This window comes from Gallinula chloropus (genome assembly GCF_964237585.1).
Source record: "Gallinula chloropus genome assembly, chromosome: 25".
NCBI lineage: Eukaryota > Metazoa > Chordata > Aves > Gruiformes > Rallidae > Gallinula > Gallinula chloropus.
The window spans coordinates 2,771,624-2,797,760 of NC_140110.1; the positions used below are offsets into that span (position 1 = coordinate 2,771,624).

The 26,137-nt window shown below is 48.4% G+C and overlaps 1 protein-coding gene across 1 annotated transcript; it reads right to left on the bottom strand.

Annotated features, from left to right (window-relative positions):
• Positions 1–13,121: 13,121 nt before the first annotated feature.
• Positions 13,122–14,060, bottom strand: LOC311200830 (olfactory receptor 14A16-like; the record flags this gene model as incomplete). Its single annotated transcript, XM_084275135.1, has 1 exon — positions 13,122–14,060. The coding sequence occupies one exon, from the start codon at positions 14,058–14,060 to the stop codon at positions 13,122–13,124; it is 939 nt and encodes a 312-aa protein (XP_084131261.1).
• Between the last annotated feature and the right edge of the window lie 12,077 nt (positions 14,061–26,137).

Sequence of the window (26,137 nt, forward strand, 5' to 3'; positions counted from 1 at the left end):
GTGTCCAGCAGAGTCATTTCTCCTGATCAAACCAGAGCTGGGCAGGACAATAATCTTTCCTTGTTCTCATATGAGACAGGACCCCCAGCTAGCGACTCTTTCCCTCTGTGACAGCTAGTCTCAGCTCCCATGGGAATTACTGGGGGTGGAGGCAAGTTGTCATTAACTCTTCTCCATGTGAGTGAGCCTCATCTGATGGAAACTGTGTGTCACCCCATTTGCCTGTACCTATAACTGAAGACCAACTGAATTCTTTGGGAACCCATGGGAGAGGATTTTGCCCCTCATGCACACCTGGGAGTTTGTGAGACAATTCAAGATTTTAGTTTTCCTTGTTATAAATCTCTCCTCACTCCTGTCTTTTACTTCGGAAAACACTTTCCCATACCCAGAGTCAGCACATGTCCAACAGCAGCTCCATCAGCCAGTTCCTCCTCCTGCCCTTTGCAGACACATGGGAGCTGTAAGTAAGGGGATTGTGAAGTAAAGGGATTGTGAGGTAAAGGGATTGTGAGGTAAGGGGATAGTGACTTAAGGGGATTGTGAGGTAGGGGATTGTGCAGTACAGGGATTGTGAGGTAAGGGATTTGTGTGGCAATGGGATTGTGAGGTGAGCAGATTGTGAGGTAAAGGGATTGTGAGGTTAAAGGGATTGTGAGATAAGTGGATTTTTAGGTAAAAGGATTTTGAAGTAAGGGGATTGTGACGTGAGGGAGTGTGAGGTGAAGGGATTGTGAGTTAAGGGGATTGTGAGGTAAAGGGGACTGTGAGGTGAGGGGATTGTGAGGTAAAGGGTTTCTGCGGTAAAGGGATTGTGATGTGAGGGGATTGTGATGTAAGGGGATTGTGAGATAAAGGGATTGTGAGTTAAAGGGGTTGTGAGGTAAAGGGATTTTGAAGTAAGGGGATAGTGATTTAAGGGGATTGTGAGGTAGGGGATTGTGAGGTAAAGGGATTTTGAGGTAAAGAGAATGCGAGGTAAGGGGATTGTGAGTTAATGGAATTGTGAGGTAATGGTATTTTGAGATAAAGGGATTCTGATATAAAGGGGTTGTGAGGTAAGGTGATTGTAAGGTAAAGGTTTTGTGAGGTTAAGTGATTGTGAGGTAATGGGATTGTGAGGTAAGGGCATTGTGAGGTAATGGGATTGTGAGATACAGGGTTTGAGAGGTAAAGGGATTGTGAATTAAGGGGATTGTGAGGTAAAGGGACTGTGAGGTGAGCGGATTGTGAGGTAAGGGTTTGTGAGTTAAAGGGATTGTGCGGTAAAGGGATTGTGAGGCAAGTGGATTTTGAGGTAAAAGGATTTTGAAGTAAGGGGATTGTGACGTGAAGGAGTGTGAGGTAAAGGAATTGTCAGGTAAGGGGTTTGTGAGGTAAAGGGATTGTGATTTAAGGGGATTGTGAGGTAAGGGGATTGTGAGGTAAGGGAATGGGAGGTAAGGGGATTGTGAGGTAAACGTATTGTGTGGTAAACATATTGTGAGGTAAGGGGACCTTGACATAAGGGGATTGTGAGTTAAAGGGATTCTGCGGAAAAGGGATTGTGAGATAAAGGGATTGTGAGATAAAGGGATTGTGAGATAAAGGGATTGTGAGGTAAAGGAATTGTGAGGTGAGGGAATTTTGAGGTAAAGGGATTTTGAGGTAAGTGGATTGTGATGTATGATGATTGTGAGTTAAGGGGATTTTGAAGTCACAGAATTGATTGACAAACAGAATGTGAGGTAAGGGGATTGTGACGTAAAGGGTTTGTAAATTAAGGGGATTGTGAGGTAAGGTGAATATGAGGTAAATGGATTGTGAGGTAAGAGGATTTTGAGGTAAATGGATTGTGAGGTAAGGGGATTGTGAGGTAATGGGATTGTGAGGTGAGGGGATTGTGAGCTAAAGGATTTCTGAGGTAACGGGATTGTGAGGTAAAGGGATTTTGAGATAAAAGGATTGTGATTTAAAGGGGTTGTGAGATAAGGGGATTGTGAGGTAAAGGGTTTGTGAGGTAAAGGCACTGTGAGGTTAAAGGGATTTTGAGGTAAAGGGATTGTGAGGTAAGGGGATTTTGAGTTAAAGTGATTGTGAGGTAAGGGCATTGTGAGGTAAAGGGATTGTAAGGTGAAGGTATATTTAGCTGAGGGAATTTTGAGGTAAAGTCATTGTGAGGTAAGGGGTTTCTGGGGTATGCTGATTGTGAATTAAGGGAATTATGAAGTCACAGAATTGATTGACAAACAGAATGTGAGGTAAGGTGATTGTGAGGTAAAAGGATTGTGAGGAATGGGGATTGTGAGGTAAAGAATTGTGAGGTAAGGGGACTGTAAGATAAAGGGATTGTGAGGTAAAGGGATTTTGTGGTGAGGGAATTGTGAGACAAGGGGATTGGAGTGTTAAAGGGATTGTGAGGTAATGTTGCTGTTAGGTAAGATGATTTTCAGGAAATGGGATTGTGAGGTAAAGGGGTTGTGAGGTAAAAGGATTGTGAGGTAAAGGGTTTTTGAGGTGATGGAACTGTGAGGTAAAGGGATTGTGAGGTAAGGCGATTGTGAGGTAAGTGGATTTTGAGGTACAGGGATGGAGAGGTGAGGGAATTGTAAGCTTAAAGTATTGTGAGGTATGATGATTGCGAGTTAAGGGGATTATGAAGTCACAGAACTGCTTGACAAACAGAATGTGAGATAAGGGGATTGTGAAGTAAAGGGATTGTGAGGTAAGGGGATTGTAAGGAAAGGGGATTGTGGGGTAAGGGGATTGTGGGGTAAGAGGACTGTGAGGTAAAGGGATTGTGAGTTAAGCGGATTGTGAGGTAATGGTATTGTGAGGTAAGGGGATTGTGAGTTAAAGGGATTGTGAGATAAGGGGATTTTTACATAAAGAGATTGAGAGTTAGGGGGATTGTGAGGTAAGGTGATTGTGAGGTAAAGGAGTTGTGATGTTAAGGGCATTGTGAGGTAGGGGATTGTGAGGTAAGGTGATTGTGAGGTAAAGGAGTTGTGATGTTAAGGGCATTGTGAGGTAGGGGATTGTGAGGTAAAGGGATTGTGGGGTAATGGGATTGTGAGGTAATGGGATTGTGAGTTAAGGGGATTGTGAGGTAAGGGATTGTGTGGTAAGGGGTTGTGTGGTAAGGGGATTGTGAGGTAAGGGGATTGTGAGTTAAAGGGTTTGTGAGGTAATGGGATTGTGAAGTAATGGGATTGTGAGTTAAGGGGATTGTGAGGTAAAGGGTTTGTGAGGGAAGGGTATTGTGAGATAAAGGGATTGTAAGGTAAGGGGAATTTGAGTTAAGGGGATTGTGAGGTAAGGGGATTGTGAGGTGTGGCATGCACCTTGAGAAACAAAGCCTCAAGCACTGCCAGGTTAACAGATAACGGGATGGAGCCTTTAGGCCATGAACCTCGGGGAAACTAAACAAGGTGGCAGCATCGTGGCCGGCCCCCTTCTGGGACAGGCTCCAGGAAAGAGTGTCCTCTATTGTTAAGGTCTATCTGCTGTCTGGTTTTAGAAGCTCTATTAGGAAGATAAGATAGAGATGCTGCTGTGACAGCAAAACGTTGACCCATCAGATGTAGTCCAGGAACAGGGTATGTTTGAAAGAAAGCAGCCGTCTGCAGAGCATATAAACAGGAATGGTTCTTTGCAATGAATCGACTCTTGCTCGCATCAAGCTTTTTCCCGTCTCTCTCCGTCGCGGCATCCCAGGCCACCTCCAATCTTGATACCCCTGATTGGCTGACTTGTGATGACATCATAGGAGGGAATGCTCCCTTGGTGACTCTGGGGCATCTGGCCTGGCTGTGCCCCCTCCCAGCTTCTTGGGCAGCCCACAACTCATCCTCGGCTGGACAGCAGGAGAAGGTAGAAGCCCCTGACTGCTGGGGAAAACCAAAAACACATCAAGGGGAGAGCACCACACCCCTCCTAACTCCCACAGCACTACACCAGCTGCCAAAGAGAAACAGGAGTCTATCCTAACCCCAGCACGACTAAAAGAATTTAAGACATCAAAATTAGACATAGAATAAATATAGAGACCATTTTAAGACCTGTGCAATGACAGACAAAACCAGTTTGGAATAGATAATCCAGAGATAACTATTAAGCAAGCTGAACGGAGCTCTGAAATAATCACCCTGTAACAATCTGGTTCATATTTCACCAGCCAAAATACTGACTTGAAGTTTAACGTTTAGAACTCCAGGACAAATTCTTCTCCTTCTCAAGGTTTTTGACAAACAACTAAAATCCTACAATTTCCAAAGGGCATAAATCTCCAAAAGTACGTTCAATTTGGGTCCCTGTCCTGTATCAATGTCAAATCATGTGTGGGCCACAAAGGATTTTTCTGCTATTGGAAGAGAAATGTGCTGTAGGAAGGTTGAACTTCTCTCAGGATGCAGAGTTTCCCCAAAAGCATCACTGCCTAAACGAACTGTGTGTGTATCTTGTACCAACAGGCAGCCCCCTGGCAACCCGACCGCACGCCAGGAATAAAGTAAAAACTATCCAACAGATTCCTCAGCCCTTTTCTGGTCAAATAGACATTTAAATAACTATCCACATCTGCATCCATCAGACACAGCGATCAGCTCACACCTCACTCTCAGAAGGAGACAGCAATTTCTCCCCACAAGGCAGCAAGCAGAACAAAGCCGTAGCTCACAACAGGCAGGAGTTCCTCTTCTGGTCCCAAGCAGACTGCAATCCCTTGAAGAAACCAGCATGAGCTACACAGGTTCCACTGTCCTGTACAAGACCTTGGCACTGCAAGGCCGTATGTATTATTCATGTTCCCCACACACCTTTCCACACATGTCCTGCCATGTCATTCCTGACAAAGAAAAGCCACAACCAGGTGACTTCAGGGAAGACGTGCTGAGTTACAGGGTCAGCACATGGACCGGCTCAGCATCGAGGCAGGTCAGCCACCTCTGACACATTTTCCTTTCGCTGATGGCACAGAGGAACTTGCTGACAGAACAAGTCTGATTTTTTGCCTCTTTCACAGGACTGTTAAATAGGACTTTGACAAGACCCAACTGGAAAACACAGGATGAAGTGAGACTTTATGCCTCTAAATAAACATTGACAGGGGGAAGAGAAAAAACTTCTCAAAGCATCACCCCCAGAAATGATTCCACTTTTGCCACCACCATTTGAAATTCCTCTTCAGAGGACTATCATCACACAAGGAGACCAGGCAGACAATTCTACAGTCAACATCAAATCTTTAGGTAAACAAAGGAGGATCCAAAATTTCAGATTCATAGATTTCATCGGGTTCAATTCTAACCCTGAGAGAGACAACTTTTCTAAACCACTCTCACTGAGGGCTTGCATACATCCACAGGAAATCTCTTGGATTTCTACCAAGACCATGAAGACACTTTCTTTCCACAGACTGAACAGGGTCTTTTGACCTGGAAAACCACCCAGCAGCAAGAGAAGCAGGGACACATACATAAACACCACCCCTGAGAAGCTACCTGACAGTTCTTGCTACTTCCATTACAATGTTTCAGACCAAGGAGGTTTTGTACCAGAGGCTGTTCACACAAGCACTCCATAGGGAAAATTTTATCCCAGTGGCTTCATGCAGAAATTGAGTACATGGTAAATACTCTCAACAATTAGACATTTGAGAGCACTGAGAACATTAAAAGTGCTTATCTTCTAATCTTTAGAAATATTGTCCTAGACCAGCCCAACTCTGCTCCATAAACCAAGAAATAAAAGCTTTGGTAGAGCAGTATCTCCCAGCACGACTGCTCATCTCTGCAGCGTAAGTTTTTCTTTCAAAGTTCATTTGGTTTTTATTTGTTCTGGTATCAGTCATTAAATGCAGCTCAGAGTAATCAAAATGAGCTGCCTAAGCTGCCATTGCTCCAGCTGTAACACCGCTTTAAAGCAAAGAGCCCTGCAGAACGCCACACGCTCAGTTCCTGGCTCAGCGACACCAGCAGCTCCTTTTGCCAATACACATCAGCAGCACAACACTGCTGGAAGCAACGTGCCTCTGGGCACAGAAGCTGCCAATCCAGCTGTACTGCCCAGAACTTGCCAGAACTGCAGGGACCCGGGGCCTTCTGCAGCAGCAGCACCTCCAGTCCAACGGCAAAGGGAAAGTGACCAACAAGCGGTTGTAGTGTGACACACACTGCTTTGCCAGAGCAGAGTCACAGAGCTGCATCGCTCCTCTGGGAAAGCTGGCACACACTCAGTCTGGCTTTCAAAGAGGTTTCCTTAGATCTAGATAGAAGTAAACACAAGAGAGCACACTGCCCCTACCAACATGTGGGGGAAAAGGCATTTTGAGGACCAAGGCCAACAGGGTAATCTTACAGCTTTCCAGAACAATATCCCATCCTCATTCCTCCCATTTCACGGGCACAGAGGACTAAAAGCAGATTGCTTGTAAAGCTGTTTCCTGCTTTGCAGATCAGAAACAAGCCAGCACTGAGAAAAACTAAGTCTAAGCAGAAGCTAAAAGCTATTTTCAGATGACACAAACACTGTCACCCAGATTTAAACGCTGGGGGAATGCTGCAGCAGCATGGAACTCAAAGGCCTCCAGGGATTTACAGGAGCCCATCCTGAGACACGGACACTACAAACCCAACCCCAAGAGCTGCAAATGCCTGTTTGAGCCCAGCATGCAAAGGAGGAAACTCTGGGGGCTGAGAAACTTTGCTCTGAGTAGGGAATCAGCATCATTAGTAACTAGAGGTCACAAACAGCAGAGGTCTCCCACATACCCTCCTCCCTTGAACTAGCTCCAGCAATTGTATGGTTGAGAAATGGCTCTTTGCAGACAAAGCTAATTCCAGTCTTCATCTAGCCAGGCATTTTCCTTCCAACAGTCTTTTGGGAAGAACTTCTTCCTGCAGTGACCCAGCTTCAGGCTTCACTACGTAGGTAACACATCCTCATAAAGCTTCCCAACTGGGAGCTTCAGCAGAGAAAAACAGAGCTCATTTTACAGAAGACATCATACTTTAGGAAAACAAATCATACTACTTTTTAAGCACACTTAAAGCCAGTGCATTTACAGACTGTGCACTTCTACTGTGGGTCAATGAACAGAAACAGACAGTTGCAAACAACAACAGACAGACCACTAAACACCTGTATTTATAAAAATGCTCATTCTTAACTCTTTGTTGCTTGAAACTCTTTAAGGGAGTCTAGTGCATGATTCAGAAATGAAGCTAAACTAACAAAGGCTGCTGATTGCCCTGAACCCTTGACAGGAACACACTCTTGACCACAGCCATGCTTATCAATACCCAGCACCCTTTTTCCACAGCAGTTAACTCTACCTGAAAGAATGCTTCTTCTGTATTTCTACCTACAAGCATTCTAAAAATCATGTGAGAAAAAATGTCATTGAAGAACTTGAAATGGCATTTGTAGAGCTCTCCAAGCCACAAGAGCAATTTCCTTCTACAATGCTATTTTTGACAGAGACATTCCTGAGTTATCTACTATTGAAATAAAAATATCATAAAATTAGGGAAGGGATGTCAGAAAGTTGCAGAGAGAAAATTATTAATGGATTAAGCCTGAATTTCAGTTCTTGGTTAAGTCATTGATTGAACCTCTGCTCAGTTGTGATGTTCTTGGTGTCTGGTCTGGCATATAACAGTCTGAATAGTGAATTAAATCAGAAAACAGAACGGAATCGAAAAAATATAAAAGCACTATGGAGACAAAATGACAGAGCAAGACAGGATCCAGCACAGTGCGACAACTCGGCTTCTGGTAACTCAGCACTATAAACACCTGGATGTGTGAAAGTATTGGGAAAGATTATCAATACTTTCAGAGGGGGGAAATGTTATAGTCACACAAATAAATTCTAGATCATTTTGGGTTTAGTTTAGAATATGATTTTGATTTTAAAGGAATTCGAGCAGCTCTGAGACTATAAAGCACCTTCAGACCCTTAGCAATAGGTAACCAGGACAGTGTGTGCCTCAATCCTTGTGGGAATCATTATGGGCTGTGAATTAGAGCAATGAGTACTGGTTATGGACCTTGGGTCAAAACAACAGGTACCAGAGGAGGCTGGTTGTGGTTTGGGAGATGAGCCACAGATGAAATGAGAAGCGCAAGGATGGGGTTCAGTCAGCGGCCACCAGGGGAGCCCCACTCAATGTAACTACAAGTGCCTTGGGCACATTTGCATATGATAATGACTTCCAGGAAACAGCATAAATATGCCAATCATTACCCTCTCCTCTTTGTATTCAAAGCAATCAGAAATCCTACCCAGTGATTATTCTAGAAAAAGAATACAGATCAAGTGAAGTAACTGAAAGCCAGTCGTTGCAAAGGCTGAATTAAGAAGCCAGCATTCTGTGTCATTGGAACCATGACTCTGCTAAGAAATGGTATAAATTGTTGTGCTTTGTGCCTGCAGGTGAACACATCTTTGGTGGAGCTGCCCCCGTGTTCCCCAGCACTGGAAAAAAGCAGTGCTGCCTCTCTGCTTTGTGTAGACACGTTCTTCGTGACTGCGACCGCTGACAGTGAGGCCTCATGGGAATATTGTGTGCAGCTCTGGGCTCCTCAGCTCAGGAAGGACAGGGACCTACTGGAGAGGGGCCAAGAAAGGGCTACGAAGATAATCAGGGGACTAGAACATCTCTCTTCTGAAGAGAGGCACATTTTTGCCTGAAGGAGAGAAGACTGAGGGGGAACTTCTCAGTGCTTACAAATACTTGAGCAGGGGGGTGTCAGGAGGATGGGGTCAGTCTTTTTGCAGTGGAACCCAGTGACAGGACAAGAGGCAATGGGCATAAATAGGAATATAGGAAGTGCCACCAAAGCATGAGGAGGAACGTCTTTCCTGTGAGGCTGGCAGAACCCTGGGAAAGGCTGCCCAGAGAGCTTGTGGAATCTCCATCTCTGGAGACATTCAAAACCAGCTTGGACGCTGCCCTGTGTGGCCAGCTCAAGGTGATCCTGCTCTGGCAGGGAGTAGCACTAGATGATCTCCAGAGGTCCCTGCCAACCCCTGTCATTGTGACATCATAGGACTTGGGGTGGGGTGGAACACGGGGAGCCCCCACATTCCCTCCTGGGAGACACCAGAGAGTCCAGTACACACCACCTGAAATCAATCAATCAGTGCTGCAATCATTTAAACAATCGATCAATAATCAGTCAGTCGCTGTGGTAGTTCCCGTGACAGAAGGGAATGGTACAGCCTGACCCTTCCCTTGTGTCCTTTCACTCACAAACCAGCCATGGTTCTGCCTTGTCAGCAGCTCTTGTGCACGGTTTCAGTGCTTTGGTGTGCAGCAGCGTTCTGTCAGCAGCTGAACGAACTGTGACATCAGCACATGGAGATGATAAAACCTCACACCACAAATGTAAGACCAGGATTTCAGTGTGCCAGTCCCACCAGCGATGCCCGCTCGCCAGCCAGATGTGAGCTGAGTTTTCAGTGCTCAGCCAGTCCCTGCCAGAGCCCCCGGGGTGTCCGCCGCTCCTCCCCAGCACCAGGTGCAGGTTGCTGGCAGTGAGGGCTGGTGCAGGGCAGGGGCGGTGATGCCGGCACTGGGCACCAGATGGCAGCCTCCATCCTCCCTGCACGGACACTGATCCAAGGGGGTTCTCACACCCACAGAGATGCCCCCTCAGCCTCTCTTTGGAAAACAGATGGTCTAGTCCCAGAACAGTCTTTGTAGCCCTGTTTTGTACCCTCTCCTGTAGCCCCCCCCCCCCCCCCCCCCCGTCCTTCTTGAACTGGGGAGCCCAGAACTGCAAGAGTCCCTGTTATGCTCAGAGAATGCAGAATAAACAGACAAACGGTTATTACACAGAACCTTGACAGCCAAATGCCCAGAGTGAGACCTTCTGCTTCAGAAACCATGAAATTAATGTGAAAGTTGGTACCCCTAATTGTGTTAATGAGCAAAAGAATTAAAATCTATACACATGTGTCTATAGTACTCAACTCTCCACCAAATCATGTTAAACATCACCCCAAGGAACGAAACAGGCTATGAAGGTGTGGTGGGTTGACCCTGGCTGGAGGCCAGGTGTCCACCAAAGCACCTGGGCAGCTGGGCAGAGGAGAGAAGATAGAAGGAAACACTCGAGGGTCGAGACAAGGACAGACAGACATCCCTCACAAACTGACATCATGAGCAAAACCAATGCAACAAACTTCATCTAGTTTATTACCCAACCAAAAACCCTGGAGGAAGGATGAACAATCCCAGATCTTAAAACACCTCATCCCACTTCTCCCTTCTACCTCTGCCCTGATGTGGAATATGTCAGGGTGCTGCTGTCACCTCTCAGTGCTCATTTGGTTACTTCAGGCCTCTCCACTGGTGGGATTCTCAGGAACTGCCTCACTGGGGATTTTATTCCCAGCAGGACTAAGCGGCGCCCACTCTCTGTGCCACAGGAAAGGGCACTGCTTTGCTTAGGAGAAGCAATGGGAGCCAGGAAGCCGTGTGACACCTCCCCGCTCCCTGAGCCAGGTGCAATTGGGGTCTGGGTTATGGTAGAGCACTTTGCTGGGCTCGACCTTTGACAGCATCACACACTAAGGACAATTTAAAGGGGCTGTGCAAAGCTTTAGCTGGAATGCTGCCAGCTCCATTTGGGACAAAAAAGGGCTTTGCACCTCCTGTTTGATTCCAGTGCCGCAACCTCAAACAGAACCAGGATCTGGTGATGACTGAGGGATCTGGATGGAAATCTCACCTGCCAGCCTGACCTTACGCTGGGGCATTTCTTCCCTTTTCACCACTTTCCAGCTGAAGCAAACAGGTTGTAACAGTGGATGTCCGGGGTTTCATAGCTTGGGTGGTTGTGGGGCACAACCTGTGCCCTGGATTTGCCTTCATAAATGCATCCTTGGTGAAGAAAAGACAAGGAAAATTACCAGTCATGCCAGCCACAGTATTCCAGTGTCCACCGGCCATCAGTGTGCGCTGCTTGTAAGGTGATTTCATACAGTAAATAACCCTTGAATAACTTCATTTTTGCACAGGTTAGTCAATGAGATTCTCCACACTTTATGACTGCAGGAGTGAGCCTAATGTTGTATTGCACTTGTTGTCTACAAAGGTGGCCTTGTTTAATCCAGGATAGGTTTTCTTTCTAAAGAGAGAGGAATGCTGTGCTTGGAAGTTTGGATGAGAGCAGTGCTGATAACACAGGACTTTTCAGTTGTTCATGCTGCACTGCTAGTGAGAAGGTGGGGACACCAAGGGAGCTGGGAGGAGACAGAAACAGGACAGGTAACCAAACTGGCAAATAGGGTATTCCATGCCAGTTACATCATGGCCACATGATTAAAGAGGTGGGTGGGGGGAGGATAGTACAGATAGAGGACATGTGGTTTTGGGGACTGACCAGCTGTGAAGTTTAGTGAGAAACTGCTTTGTGCATCACCAATTTTGTGTCTTTTACTACAAAGTTCTATTGTTCTTTCTCTTTCTCTGCTGTCCCAGTAAACTCTTTTTATCCTGATCCGTGAGGTTTGGGGGTATTTTTGGAATCCTTTTCCCCCTCTTTCCCCACCGCCAATCTCTCTGCACCCCCTTGTAAAGAGAAAATGTCTGTGTGGTGCTCAGCATTCGGCTGCTGCAAAAAAGACCAAAGGTTCCAGCACAATAAACACACATCAAGGCAGCTCAGACATGATGAGTGGAGAACCAGACACAAGGAGAGGAATTTGGGCATTCCAGGGGATGCCGAAGCAGTGAGAGGTGCTGAACAAGAATCTGGCCATGAGCAAACTGGGCTGCACTGGGAGGAGTGTGGCCATGCAGACAATTAGAGGTCTCATGTGGAGAGGCTGAGAGACAAAGCTTCTTTAGCCTTGGGAAGGGGAGACTTAGGGAAACCCTCTTTGTGCTATGTGGAAAGAAGATAGGAAAGGAAATTCAGCAATACTGCTGTTTTGAAGGTCAGAGTGGACATGAGGATAAAGAAATGTCACTCTAAGGCCAGTGCTATGGTGCAAGAAGTCACCCAGAGGAAGTGTGGATGAGCTGGCGGCTTTGTGTTTGTGGGAACAGGTGGAGAGGAGGGAGACACAACAGTACAGGCTGGGAGATCATGGGGTGAGATCAAGGTGGGGAAGGGCATATGGTGCCAGCAGCCTGAAGGGAAACAGGCAGAGGCGTGGGAAAGTGTGGGATGTGCTGTGGTGCAGATGGCCAAGGGTGCTGATGAGGCTGAAAGGGCTTGATAGAAATGAGGTCTTTGCCCCCTTGGCTATGGCTGAGGTCCCTGACAAGAAATCTCAGAGGTGAGGGTCAGGATCTCCCTGCCCAGGGACTGGGGGTCACCGCTTGGCATTTCTGCTTCATCAGACCAAGCCAGGGTGTCCTCAGCATCAGAGCTGCCTGTGCTGTGCCTGTGTTTGTCCTCATGGCCTCCAGTTGTCTGCTCTAAGGAGCCCATGGGGAGGCTTTGTCAGTAATGGCTCCCAGTGGGGCCTGTTAATGCTTCAAGGTACTTTGGGCATTACTCCTGACTTAACTTCTTGAGAGGTTTCTTCACTCTCTTCTTTGTAGCTGAGGTCTGTGGACTCAGAAGAAACGACACCATGGGGCTCATTATCATCCAGAAAGCCCTTACAAGCATGGCTCTTCCAGTCACTTTCATTAAAAAGATCAATACTTCTATAATTACTTGGATTTTAATTAGGTCCTTATTGATGAAGATTTCAAAGGAATTTTCATGAAGAACCTTCTTTCAGTCACGGGTATTTTCTGTCATGACTCAGTTGATAGAAGAAGTGACAGCAGCATTCTGTGATGGGTATCTGGACAGGCAGGAAAAGCAGTGTCTGGAGATTCAACCCTGTCTGGAGAACCTTGCTCTTCCCCAAGCCCAGCAGTTCCCTTGCTGGCCTCTTGAGACTCCCAACACTTTTCCTGGCATCATCTGTGCTCACAGGCACAGACAGATTTCTATGACAACAAACAGCAGTGTAAACATGATGCAGTTTAATAACCATGAAATCTCTCTCCTCAGCTGCCTGCTACGGCCAAGCAGCGTGTGAAGGAGGTCAGCTTTCAGAGGAGATTCTTACCCAGAACATTTTTATTTATATATATGTAAAGATTACTTATCAACACAGAAGAAGATGATCAGCTGGTTGTTTCTGAGAAACATCCAGTTATCAGTTTCCAGATGGAATCCTTGAGCTCCTGGTTCCTCATGCTGTAGATGACGGGGTTCACAGCTGGTGGAAACACTGAGTAAAGAAATGCCAATACCAGGTCCAGAATTAGGGAGGAGATGGAGGGGGGCTTCAGGTAGGCAAACACGTCAGTGATAATAAACAGGGAGACCACGGCCAGGTGAGGGAGGCAGGTGGAAAAGGCTTTGTGCCGTCCCTGCTGCGAGGGGATCCTCAGCACAGCCCTGAAGATCTGCACATAGGACACCACAATGAACAAAAAAAATCCAAAACCCAAACAAAAACTGACCACAATGAGTCCCATTTCCCTGAGGTAGGTATCTGAGCAGGAGAGCTTGAGGATCTGGGGGATTTCACAGAAGAACTGGTCCACAGCATTGCCATGGCAGAGGGGCAGTGAAAATGTATTGGCTGTGTGCAGCACAGCAGTGAAAAACCCACTGCCCCAGGCAGCTGCTGCCATGTGGACACAAGCTCTGCTGCCCAGGAGGGTCCCGTAGTGCAGGGGGTGGCAGATGGCAACGTAGCGGTCATAGGCCATGACAGTGAGAAGAAAGTACTCTGTTGTGATCAAAAATGCAAAGAAAAAGAGTTGAGCCACACATCCTGTGTAGGAAATGGCCCTGGTGTCCCACAAGGAATTGGCCATGGATTTGGGAACAGTGGTGGAGATGCAGCCAAGGTCAAGAACAGAGAGGTTGAGGAGGAAGAAGTACATGGGGGTGTGGAGGCGGTGGTCACAGGCTATGGTGATGATGATGAGGCCATTGATTATTAGGGCAGCCAGGTAGATGTCCATGAAGAGGCAGAAGTGCAGGAGCTGCAGCTCCCGTGTGTCTGCAAAGGCCAGGAGGAGGAACTGGCTGATGGAGCTGCTGTTGGACATCTGCTGCCATCAAGTGGGGAGAGCTGTCCAAGGAAGAAAAGGCAGAGAGAAATTAGGGAACTTTTCTTTGAGGAAAAACTTTTCTAATTCACTTTGACTCTCTGTATTCAGAAGGACTTTTGGCAGGTCCCCGTTGGGAGCTTTGCTTTGTGCTGGCTTGAGTGTGCCACTGCTGGGAGGAGAGTCAGCTGTGGCTCTCAAGAACTCAGTCCTGCCTGGCAGCAGTCAGTAAATAGAAGGATGGTGTGATCTCAGACTAAATCCCCTGTGGATAGGAATGAGCTTTTCAGCACTGTCACTCCAATTTCACCTGATAGCAGAGCAAAGCTTTGTAGCTATAGATGGACGTCCTGAATTGAGGGTCAACTCAGTGTCATCCCCAGCATTGGACATGCCCAGAGCCCCAGGTAACAGTGGGACAAAGGCAGCAAGGACAGAAATTGAAACAGCGAGAAATGCTCCAGCCAAGGCTGGAAAGACAGTCACAGACAGAAAGGCACTCAGGGGTTTCTCCTTACTGGAGATTGGTCTGCCAAGAGAAGACTCAGCCTGAGATACTGGAACTCAGGTTGTAGAGTTTGTGCTGGCTGGCAGAAACCAGGGGGTCACGTTGGGAAAGTGTCTGCATTGCAGGGGATGTCAGGGAGGCACCAAATCTCTTCTGCCATGGAATTGCTGGAAGCAGCTCCTTCTCCATCCCTGACAATGTCTCTGCTGCCTGGAGCTGTCCCTGCAGCTGCTTCTCTCTGTCCATGTCACCACATGCTCTGTGCTCACAGACCTCATCCAACCTGCCCTGTGCTCAGCTCTGCTCTGCAGACCCCTCCTGGCATCAGGGCACTGCCCCAGGGAACCTCTGTGTGTGCAGGGCTCAGGCAGCTCTCGAACGTGTAATGAGTTTTCATTTTCTATTCTTGAGTGGGGAAATAAGCTCTCATCTACCGCAGTCAGTACAGCCCACAGGAGAGGAAAAGTCAAAGCAAAGACTCTGTCGACAGGAAAATGCTTCCTTGATATTGTTCTTCAAAGTCCCTGTAGAATTTCTCAAGGATCATCTGGAGCTGGGAGCAAAGCTGACCCATGCAGATTTTTCTTACAACAGAAGGACCTTCCCTGGGTCTCTCCTCCCACCCAGAGCTGCTGTCTGTGGTTTGAAGCCCATGAGCCAGGCTCAGTGTTGACCCTGGCAGTAGAAGCATCTCTGCTGCAGCAAATAGCCCCTGGGGCGCAGGGACCCTGCTCACAAGGACAGCCCTGAGCACCCCTGGATGCACACACTGCTTCACACCTCTGCAGCCATGCCCAGGAGAAGACAGCTGTCCTGCCCTGTCCCTCTGATGGGGCAGAAGGGCATCCCTTCCAGGCAGCACTTTCTGGTCCTAGAGAGAACCTGTCCTCCTGACAGACCCCACACACTGCCCCATGTCCCAGCTTTAGGAGATCCCTCCAGGAACAGAACCTGCATTGCCCTGCACCCACAGACATACCAGGCAGAGTGCTGTGGAGATTTCTCCTCCAGTGAGCTCTCAGCATCTGTCAGCTCTCTCACCCTCTCTGGTCTCCCCTTGATGCCTACAGGCAGTGTCCCCAGCCCTGTGTGCTTGGCAGAGGAGCTGCTCCTAAGCAGAGCTGTCTCTCTGCAGTGCTGTAATGTTTCATGATCTCCCACTGTCCCAGGAGCCCAGCCCAGCTCACAGCAAAGGAGCAGGTGAATACATCACATACTCCATTCCCCACAGGCTCCTGCAAGGTGTCCCTGGAGCTCCAAGGAACCAACTTGGAAAGATACTGAAGTCCTCTCTGACGTTCCCTCCCTCAGCTGGGGAGAAATCCTTCTGTCCATCAGAATCCTTTCTCCTGATCAAAGCAGAGCTGGGCAGGACAATCACCTTTCCTTGTCTCCCCATGAAACAGGACCCCCAGGCAGGGACAGGGAGGCAACTCTTGTCCCCTGTGAAAAGAAGGGAGTCAGGCCAGTCATTCCAGACCCGTCATCCTTGCTTTGCAGACCTGGTGCTGGAAGGGAACACAGCTCTGGCCCATGGAAGAGGCTTCAGCTCCTCATACATACCTAGGAGTTTGTGACACAAATGAAGCATTTTAATTTTCCTTCTATATAAATCTCTCCTGACTTCTGTCTTTTACTTCTGCAACACTTTCCCGTACCCAGAGGCAGCAGATGTCCAACAGCAGCTCCATCAGCCAGTTCCTCCTCCTGGCCTTTGCAGACACACGGGAGCTGCAGCTCCTGCACTTCTGGCTCTTCCTGGGCATCTACCCGGCTCTTCTCCTGGGCAAGAGTTTCATGATCATTACTGTAGCCTATGACCATTGACCCCACACCCCCATGTACTTATTCTTCCTCTTCAACCTCTTTTTGAATGTGTGGTGGTTTCACCCAGGTGCTGACTAAAGCTGCTCTATCACCGTCCCTCCTCACCTGAATAGGGGAGAGAAGATGTAACAAAGGGTCAGGTTAAATACAGGGAGAGATCATGCAGCGGTCACTCTCCTGAGTTACTCTCAAGAAACCCATCTAATTTATTACCCAATCCAAAGGGAGTAGAGCAATGAGGAAAAAGGAAAAGAACCAAATTTTAAAACACACACACACATCCCTCCCTATTTTTGTCAGGGTCCACTTCACTCATTACTCCTCACTTTCCTCCAACTGAGCAGCATAGGGGTGGGGAATGGGAATGGGGATTGGGGTCAGTTCATCACACATTGTCTCTGATGCTCCTTCCTCTTCATGGTAGGACTCCTCACAGTCTCCCCTTGCTCCAGCATTGGGTCCCACCCATGGGAGACAGTCCTCCATGAACCCCTCCAACATGAGTCCTTCCCACATGGCTTCAGATCAGCACCAACTGCTCCAGGGTGGGTCTCTTTAATCGGGTGACGTCCTTCAGCAACAGACTGCCCCAGCGTGGGTCCTCCACAGCCCTGCCAGCAAATCTGCTCCAGCACAGGCTTCCTAGAAGGTCACAGCCTCCTTCAGGTGTCTCCACATGCTTGAGCGTGGAGATGTCTACAGGATGCAGGTAGAATCAGTGTTCCATATCATCCAGAATGGGAGGTGGGGGAACAACCTTACTGACCATGGCCTTCACCAGGGGCTTCCAGGGAATCTCTTCTATACTAACATGGTTCACATTTATCCCATTCCTAACCCAGTATCTCTCAGGCTTGTGTGATGCAGACATTCCTTAACAAAAAGCTGTGCTCTCTTTGCATTATGTCTCCCTGGTAAGGTGCTCAGATTTCTCCAGGAGGATGCTGTGGAGACAGTGATGAAGGCTTAACTATGTAGACCACATCCATAGTCTTCCCCTCATCCAGTGAGCAGGTCACCTTGTCATAGAAGAAGATCAGCTTCTTCAAGCACCATCTGCCTTTCCTAAACCCATGCTGAGTGGGCCTGATTGCCTGAGTGTCCTGCATGTGCTGCATGATGATTTGTTCCATCACCTTCCCCAGCACCGAGGTCAGGTTGACAGGCCTGTAGTTCCCCCTGACATTCTTCTGGCCATTCCTGTAGATGGGTGTCACATGTGCCAGCTTCCAGTCAGGTGGAACCACCCTGCTCATCCTTGAAAGCTGGTAAATAAGGGAAAGATTCTTGGCAAGCACTTCTGCCAGCTCCCTCAGCGCCCTCAGGTGTATCCCATCTGGAACTATTGACTTGTGCAGATCTAAGCAGTTGAGCATGTCACTTATGAATTACCCTGGGATTATGGGAGCTTTGGTCTGCTTCCCATCCCCACCTTTCCAATCAGAGATCTGTGTATCAGGAGACAACTGGTTTTACTGCTGAAGACTGAGGCAAAGAAGGGATTAAGTACATCAACCTTTTTTCTTCATCTTTCATCACAATGGTTCCCCCCACTTTCAGTAAAGGTGGGAGATCCTCCCTCCCTGGCCCTCCTTCTGTTATTAATGTTGTCGTGGTTTAGCCCTGGCTGGAGGCCAGATGCCCACCGAAGTCAGTCTATTACTCCCCTTCTTTGTTGGACAGGGAGAAAATATGTATTAAGAGGCTCAGGAGTCAAATAAGGACAGGGAGAGATCACTCTGTCATCGACGTGGGCAAAACAGACTCAACACAAAATGAAGAAGAGAGAAGCTACTCTACTTTATTACACTACAACTGCAAAAAACAGTGAAGAAAAAAACCGGATTTGGGAGTGTGACCAGATCTTAAAACAAACGCACCCAGATCTTAAAACACTTTCCCCCCACCACTCCCTTCTTAGCAGACTTTGGTCAGGATTTTGCTCCCTTCTTCCCCCCTGTTCACAGCACAGGGGGGGCAGGGACTGGGGAAGATGGGGTTCTCGGAAGCACCTTCCCCCCACCCCTCTATTCTAAGCAGACTTCCCTTTAGCCATGATCTTGCTCCCTTCTTCCCCCTGCTCACAGCACAGGGAGGCAGGGACTGGGAGATGGGGGGGTTCAGTCTGTCCCTTGCAAGTTGGTTTCCTTCTTGGCCGGGGTGTGTGGGGGAAGCATTCATTCCACACCCTCCCCCTGCTGCACCATGGGATCTCACCGACAGGAGACGGTCCTCCATGAACTTCTCCAACATGAATCCTTTCCCCAGGGCTTTATTCATCAGCTGCCCTGGTGTGGGTCACTGCTATGGGTGCAGTCATAAATCACAGTGTCTCTCAATCCCTCCACAGGGTTCCAAGCCTCCCCCAGCAAACCTGTTCCAGTGCAAATCTCTCTCTCACTCATCTCTGCCTCTCTGATTCTCCTCATGGCTGCGAGTGCTGGCAGGGGCTTCTTCCAACGTAGGGTCACAGCATCTCCTGTATGTCTCCACCTGCTCCATCCAGCGTGGAGCCCCTCCACGGGCTGCAGGTGGGGTCTCAGCCTTTTCCATGGGTTTCTCCAGGGGCTGAAGGGGCATCTTTCTCTCTGTAACCTGGGGCACCTCCTCCCCTGCCCTGCATCTGCACAGCTTGTTACATCTTCTCCCTCCCTCCTCTACTGGCAAAATGCAGCTGCTTCTGGGTTGTTTTCTCCTCTATGTGATTCTCAGAGGCGCTCGACTGTCTCTCGGCCACGACTTTGGCCTTGAATTGCTCATTGTTTATAGTTCTGACTGGCAGAAAACTCCAACTGCTGCTTAAAGAAACCATCTCAGCAGCACAGCCTCACAAAACTGCAACAGGTGGGCTTCTGATGATCACCTCCTCATGTCTTTGCCACGGTCATGCAGAGAGAACCACAGGATGCCTCGTAGTGTGGGATTTTTCTCTGGAAAGGGGAAGGCCTGCTTCAGATGGGTGAAATTGTTGTCTGCCCAGGTGGGCAGTAGGACATATCCTCTTTGAGTTGCCAGACCTCTCAAGACAACTTATCCACAGCTGAGACAAGGGAGGAACAAAGACTTTCTTTAAATAGATGGAGTTGGCCAGGCTCCTCAGTCACTGTTGGTGCTTCTTCCTTTCCCCAATCCATTATTGCCAGGCAGTTGGCATATGATGCTGGTGCACTCCACACAGACTTACACCACATGGGTGAAGAACATTGGACTTCATCAGGATTGGTGGGTAGCTGCAGATCATCAGGATCATAGCAATTCATCTCTCACATGGCTAATCCCCTCAAATACTGCAAACTCTGCTCTGTGGTCATGCACTTGCCTGGCCAACACATGACATCTTCACTGAACGGGTACCTTTCCCCCACACTTGACAGAAGTGGCCTCCAGACCCTGAGGGCTTGAGACTTTTTCCAATCACCTTGTTAAAGGCTCCTTTTCTGAAAAGGGATCCCAGCTGCTTGGCCTCCCTGCCTTCTAATTCCAGGCTACGTGCCCCATTGTCCCAGCATCAGAGTAGCCAGGTGATGATGTGCTCCCCTGGAAGGCAGCTGAAATCTTTTCTCATTTCTCCCAGCTCACTCATGTACATGGGTCAGGTTATAATGCTCACTCCTGGAGGAGAAACTGGCAGACCCACTTTGAGTTTGGAGGAAGAAAGTTTACTGATAAAATCACAGTGAAAAAATGATAACAGCACATCACAAACTACACTCACATCCAGTGATAACAGAGAGTACTTTATTGACCAAAGGATCACAAGGTACTGCACAATGCAAGGATCAACCAAATGCCCCAGCCACACTCAGACTGCCCTTAAGGAAATCATGCATGCCCCTCCCCAACCAGCCCCTTTTATGGGAGAGAGATGTCAGGTGGTGTGGAAAACAGCCTGGACTAACTCAGCTCACCTGTGCTAACTCAGGTCACCTCTGGTAACTTAGCTCACATCTGCTGTTTGCTTGGGGAGGTTAACTCTTGCCTGACCAGAAACAGGACAGCTGGGCATTTAATCTCCCCTAAAGTCAATTGTCCGTGTCTGAAATCATAGTTCCAACAGTGGATCTGCACACCAGTGCTTCTGGTTGCTCTCTAGATTTTCCTTCCCCTTCCCCTTGGACCTTTCAGACACCTCCCAACCATCCAGCTGCTGCTCTGAGTTTCAGGGTGTTAAACCCTTGCCTTTCTGGCAGTTGTCTGACTCATTCTGTCTTTAGCCAGCTCTTGAGTTGTGGTGATTTCACTTCCTTACTAGAACATTTCTCACAGGGTTAAGCTTTGTGGAAGGTGAGTCTCACTGTTGGCAGATTGCACTTGGCATAGAGTGAGGAGTGTTGAATTTAATGGTGAATCTTGTCAAGTTTCTTCTGTTGGTGGGAAAATAACTCCCTGTGTGCTGCCTGTGTGCAGCCAGTTCTCTAAGGAAAGCAGGGGAGCTGGTACAGAGGGGCTGTAATGCCCCACTGTGGAGTGCAGAGAGAGACCTGATGTAAGGACAAGGGATGCAAGTCCCAGTTGGCTGGTGGGAGTCATGGTGGGCTTGTGGAGATGTGCAGCAAGGTTGTCCCCACTGCCTCAAGGGACCCTTTTTTGGACCAGTCCAGACCTCCTTAGGAGGCACCCTGGATCAATCTCAGTCAGAGGTTGTCACCTCTCCTCGACAGTGAAAATAATAACCTACACCCTTAAAAAGAAATCAATTTTACTCTGAGCTCCCTTTGAAACAGCTTCAATGATCTGTACAACTCTTGAAGACTTGAAGATAATTACACAAAGAGACATAACTCATTAGGGCTTGCTTTTTTATTTTTAATTACCTCTGGGGTGCATTTGGTGCTGAGTCCTTGAAGCTCAGGTACTGAGAGGAAATTACAGAAGAAACTCCATGCCAAAAGCAGAAGCCAAAGTACCCTGAAGTATTAATGAGTCCCGCTGAGAGCCATTGCTGGCTGAGCCTCCCCAGGGACTCGTTAGAACAGGTAATTGGAGGCCATGTTGTCTGGTAGGCAAAGGCAATGTACAAGCAGCTGAGATGCTGAGCAAGCCCTGGGTTGGTTTGATGAAGCAGAAAGGCCACGCCCTGCCCCCCAGCCCAGGAAAGACAGGTCCTGCCCCTCAGTCATTGCTCAGGGCTCTTCCTTGGTCAGTGTGGGGTGCATAACACTCAGGCAAGAACAACAAGGCTGAGGTGCTTAATGAAATCTTTGCCACTGTCTTCAGTAATAGAAGCAGTTGTACAGAGAGAATCCAATTCTCTGAGCTAGGAGACAGGGACAGGGAGGAGAATGAGCCCCCCTCAGTCCAGGACGAGATGGTACTGGTTCACCACAGAGGTGTGCACAGATCTGTGGGGCTGAATGGGATGCAGCCAAGGGTACTGAAAGAGATGCAAGGGGGGTTCACCAAGCCACTTTCCATCAGTCCTGGCTGACTGGATCAGTCACTGTAACCCCCTATATAAGAAGGGACAGAAGGATGATCTGGGAATTTACAGGCCTGACAGTTTGACTTCAGTCCCAGAGAAGCTGATGGAGCAGATCATCCAGAGCAGCATTATCCAGTTCATGAAGAACCCCCAGCTGATCAGGCCCAGTCAGCTTGGCTTCATAAGGGTTTCTGTTTAACCAACCGGATCTCCCTCTGTAACAGAGTGACCTGCTTCTTGGAGAAGGGAAGGGCTCTGGATGTTGTCTACCTTGACTTTAGCAAGGCCTTGGACACAGAGTCCCACCACCTTTTCCTAGAGAAGCTCACTGCTTGTGGCTTGGATACTGTGGTGGTTCAGCCCCAAACAATGGCTGAGCATCACATGCGGTTCTCTCACTCGCGGAGGAGAAACAGACAGAGCCTCTGCGGGCTGGGATAAGGACAGTTTAGAGACAAAAGCACCATAAAAGGGGAACAAAAACAGCCCATATTGCACTCACACCCAGGTATAGCACAGAGAGTACCTTACATACACAAAAATAACAGAGTGCTGCACCGTGTCATGACCACCCCTCCCCAACCAGCCCCTTCGACAGGGAAATTATGGCAGAGTGCTTATTTTGGTTGGGATGGAGTTAATTTCTTTTCTAATAGTGGATGGAATGCTGTGTTTGGGAGTTGGGATTGGAGAAGTGCTGATAACACCCTGATGTTTCTGGTTGTTACCAAGCAATCAAGGACTATTCAGATGTTCCTATTTCCCTACCAAGGAGAAGGAAGGGGACACAGCCAGGACAGGTGACCTGACCTGGCCAAAGGCTGTATTCCATGCCAATAACACCATGCTCAGCACAAAAAGGGGGCTGGTGGGAGGAGGAGAAGGCAGCTCCAGGACGTGCAGTATTGGGGATGGTCCTGTTTTCAGGACAGCTCTGGGCTGCATGCCTGGGTTGTGTGGTCCAATGACAAACTGCATTGTGCATCACCAGTTACATATATATTTCTACAAAGTCCTGGTATCTTTGTTATATCTCTCTTTCTGCTATTCTAGTAAACTATCCTTACCCCAACACACAGGGTTTTGTTTCCTTGGTTTTGTTTTTTTTTTCCTTTTCCATCCTCTTCCCCCTCCCCCCCTCGCCCCTCAAACTGTTTCTTCTTCCACACTCCCTTTTAAAGAACAAGCGACTGTGTGGTGCTCGGTTCTCAGCTGGGGCAAAACCACACCTACTAAAATCCAAAACAAATCTATTCTTAAAAACATGAAAATTCTTAGATTAAAGTTGTATTAATTGTCTCCTAGCTACATCTCCATCAATATATTCACCGTGATTACATTCCATTGAATCATCAGGGCCAGCAATACAATGAAGAAGATGATCAGTTGGTTGCTGCTTAGAAACATCCAGTCATCAGTTTCCACATGGCATCCTTGAGCTCCTGGTTCCTCATGCTGTAGATGAGGGGGTTCACTGCTTGCGGAACCACCATGTAAAGAAATACCTCTACCAGGTTAAGTGGTCTGTGGAGATTGGACAGAGGCCAATGGCTCCAAGTTTGAGCATAGGAAGTTCCAAACCAAAATGCAGAAGAAATTTTCAAAGTAAAGATGATACAGCCCTGGGACAGTCTGCTGAGAGGGTAGTAGAGTCTCCTTCTCCGGAGATATTCAAGACCCATCTGGATGCCGACCTGTCCGACCTGTCCAAGGGATCCTGCTTTTGAAGGGGGGCTTGGAATTGATGATCTCTGGAGGCCCCTTCCAACCCCAGCAATTTTGAGAATCTGTGAATCTGTAAATAGGGAGGAGATTGAGAGGGGCTTCAGGTAGGCAAACATGTCAATGCTGCCAAAGAAGGAGTCTACTCCCATGTAAGGAAGGCAGGTGGAAAAGGCTTTGTACCATCCCTGCTGCGAGGGGATCCTCAGAACAGCCCTGAAGATCTCCACATAGGACACCACAATGAACACAAAACACCCCACAACTAAACAGACACTGACCAGAATGACCACTATTTCCCTGAGGTAGGCAGCTGAGCAGGATAGCTTGAGGATCTGTGGGATTTCAGGTCAGCAGCATTGCCTTGGCAGAGGGGGAGTGAAAATATATTTGCTGTGACAGTATATTTAGTAAGAAATTAAAAATTATCTGCTGCTTTTTGCTGCCAGAGAAAAGAGCGAGAAAGTGCAAGAAACTTTGCAGACAAGGTTGGTGAAGAAGGGGGAGAAGGTCCTCCAAACCTCATTGCAGAGATTCCCTTGCAACCCATGCAGAAGACCATGGTGAATGAGGCTGTTCCCCCTCAGCCCATGCTGGATGACATGGAACAGATTCTTTGTGCAGCCTGCAGACGTCACCGTGCTCAGGCAGGTGCAGACACCTGAAGGAGGCTGTGACCTCATAGGAAGCCTGTGCTGGAGCAGGTTTGCTGGCAGGACTGTGGAGGACCCACGCTGGGGCAGTCTGTTGTTGAAGGATGGCACCCCATTAAAGTGACCCACCCTGGAGCAGTTGGTGCTGATCTGAAGCTATGTGGGAAGGACTCATGTTGGAGGGAGTCATAGAAGAATGTCTCCTGTGGGTGGGACCCAATGCTGGAGCAAGGAGAGCCTGTGAGGAGTCTTCCCCATGATGAGGAAAAAGCAGCTGAAACAACGTGTGATGAACTGACCCCAACCCCCAATCCCTATCCCCCTGTGCCACTCAATCAGAGGAAGGAGAGAACTGGATTGGTTTATTGTTGTGTAAAGTTTATTCTACTAGCTTCCACCTTTGAAACCATTAGATGTAGAGAAATAACTCCCAAGCAAAATGTGTGTGGGCTGAAAAAGGCTTTGGGCACCTGCTCAGGGTGTGGATTAGAAGAACCAGTAACCTTGGGGTTCAAGGCTTTCCCATTGAATGGAGGGGTCCTAACACTGCCTGACACCATTTTGCAGCTCTGTCAGCATCAAGTTTCACAAACGCTCAATACGCAGCAACAGCACCCAAACAACATCTGTGAGGGATGAAGGATCTTACTGGCCTGAAAACTCCCTCACTAGGAGCACCAGTGACCTTGGGGCTTAGGGCTTTCCTAGCCAAGGGAATGGTTGTAACAGTGCCTGACATCATCTTCAAACTCTACCAGCACTTGACCTTTTGTTACATCTTCTCTTCCCTGTGCAGCTGAGAAGGGGGAGAGATAGAGCAGCTTTGGTGAGCACCACACATTCAACAAGGTATGGAAGAGGAACAAATCCATGGGCATGTGGAGTCAATGGTCGTAGGCTGCAGTAATGATCATGACACTCTTGCCCAGGAGAGCAGCCAGGTAGATGCCCAGGAAGAGGCAGAAGTGCAGGAGCTGCAGCTCCCATGTGTTTGCAAAGGGCAGGAGGAGGAACTGGCTGATGGAGCTGCTGTTGGACATCTGCTGCCTCTGGGTATGGAAAAGTGTTTTCCAAAGTAAAAGACAGGAGTGAGGAGAGATTTATAACAAGGAAAAATACAATCTTCATTTGTCTCACAAACTCCCAGGTGTGCAATAGGAGCAGAAGCCTCCCCCATGGGCTCCCAAAGAGTCACTCCTGGTCTTCAGTTATGGGTACAGGTGAATGGGGATGACACAGTTTCCATCAGATCAAGTCCACTCTCATGGAGAAGGGGATCTTGGAAACTTGCCTCTGCCCCCAGTAATTCCCATGGGAGCTGGGAACAGCAGCTCCATGGCAGAAGGCTTTGATTTTTGTGCCACCAAAACTGGGGCAAGAGGAATCCGAGATACAATGGGTTTGTGGCAGTCAAAGGTCAGAGCTGTGTCCCCTTCCAGCCCCAGGGCTGCAAAGCAAGGATGAGGGGTCGGGAGTGACTCTCACAGCGGGAAAGAGTCACCTCCCTGTCCCTGCCGGGGGTTCCTGTCTGATGGGGAGACAAGGAAAGGTGATTCTTCTGCCCAGCTCTGGTTTGGTCAGGAGAAACAACTCTGATGGACAGAAGGATTTCTCCCCAGCCAAGGGAGGGAAAGGCAGTAAAGACTTAGTGTCTTTCCAAGTTAGTTACTTGGAGCTCCAGGGACACCTCACAGGAGACTCTGGGGAATGGAGTATGTGACGTATTTGCCTGCTCCTCTGCTGTGAGCTGGGCTGAGCTCCTGGGATGGAGGGAGCTCACTGCAACCCAGCAGCCCTGACAAGAGACAGCTCTGGCCAGGAGCAGCTCCTCTGCCAAGTACACAGGGCTGGGGACACTGCCCGTAGGCACCGAGGGGAGACCTGTGAGGCTGAGAGAGCTGATGGATGCTGAGAGCTCACTGGAGGTGAAATCTCCACAGCACTC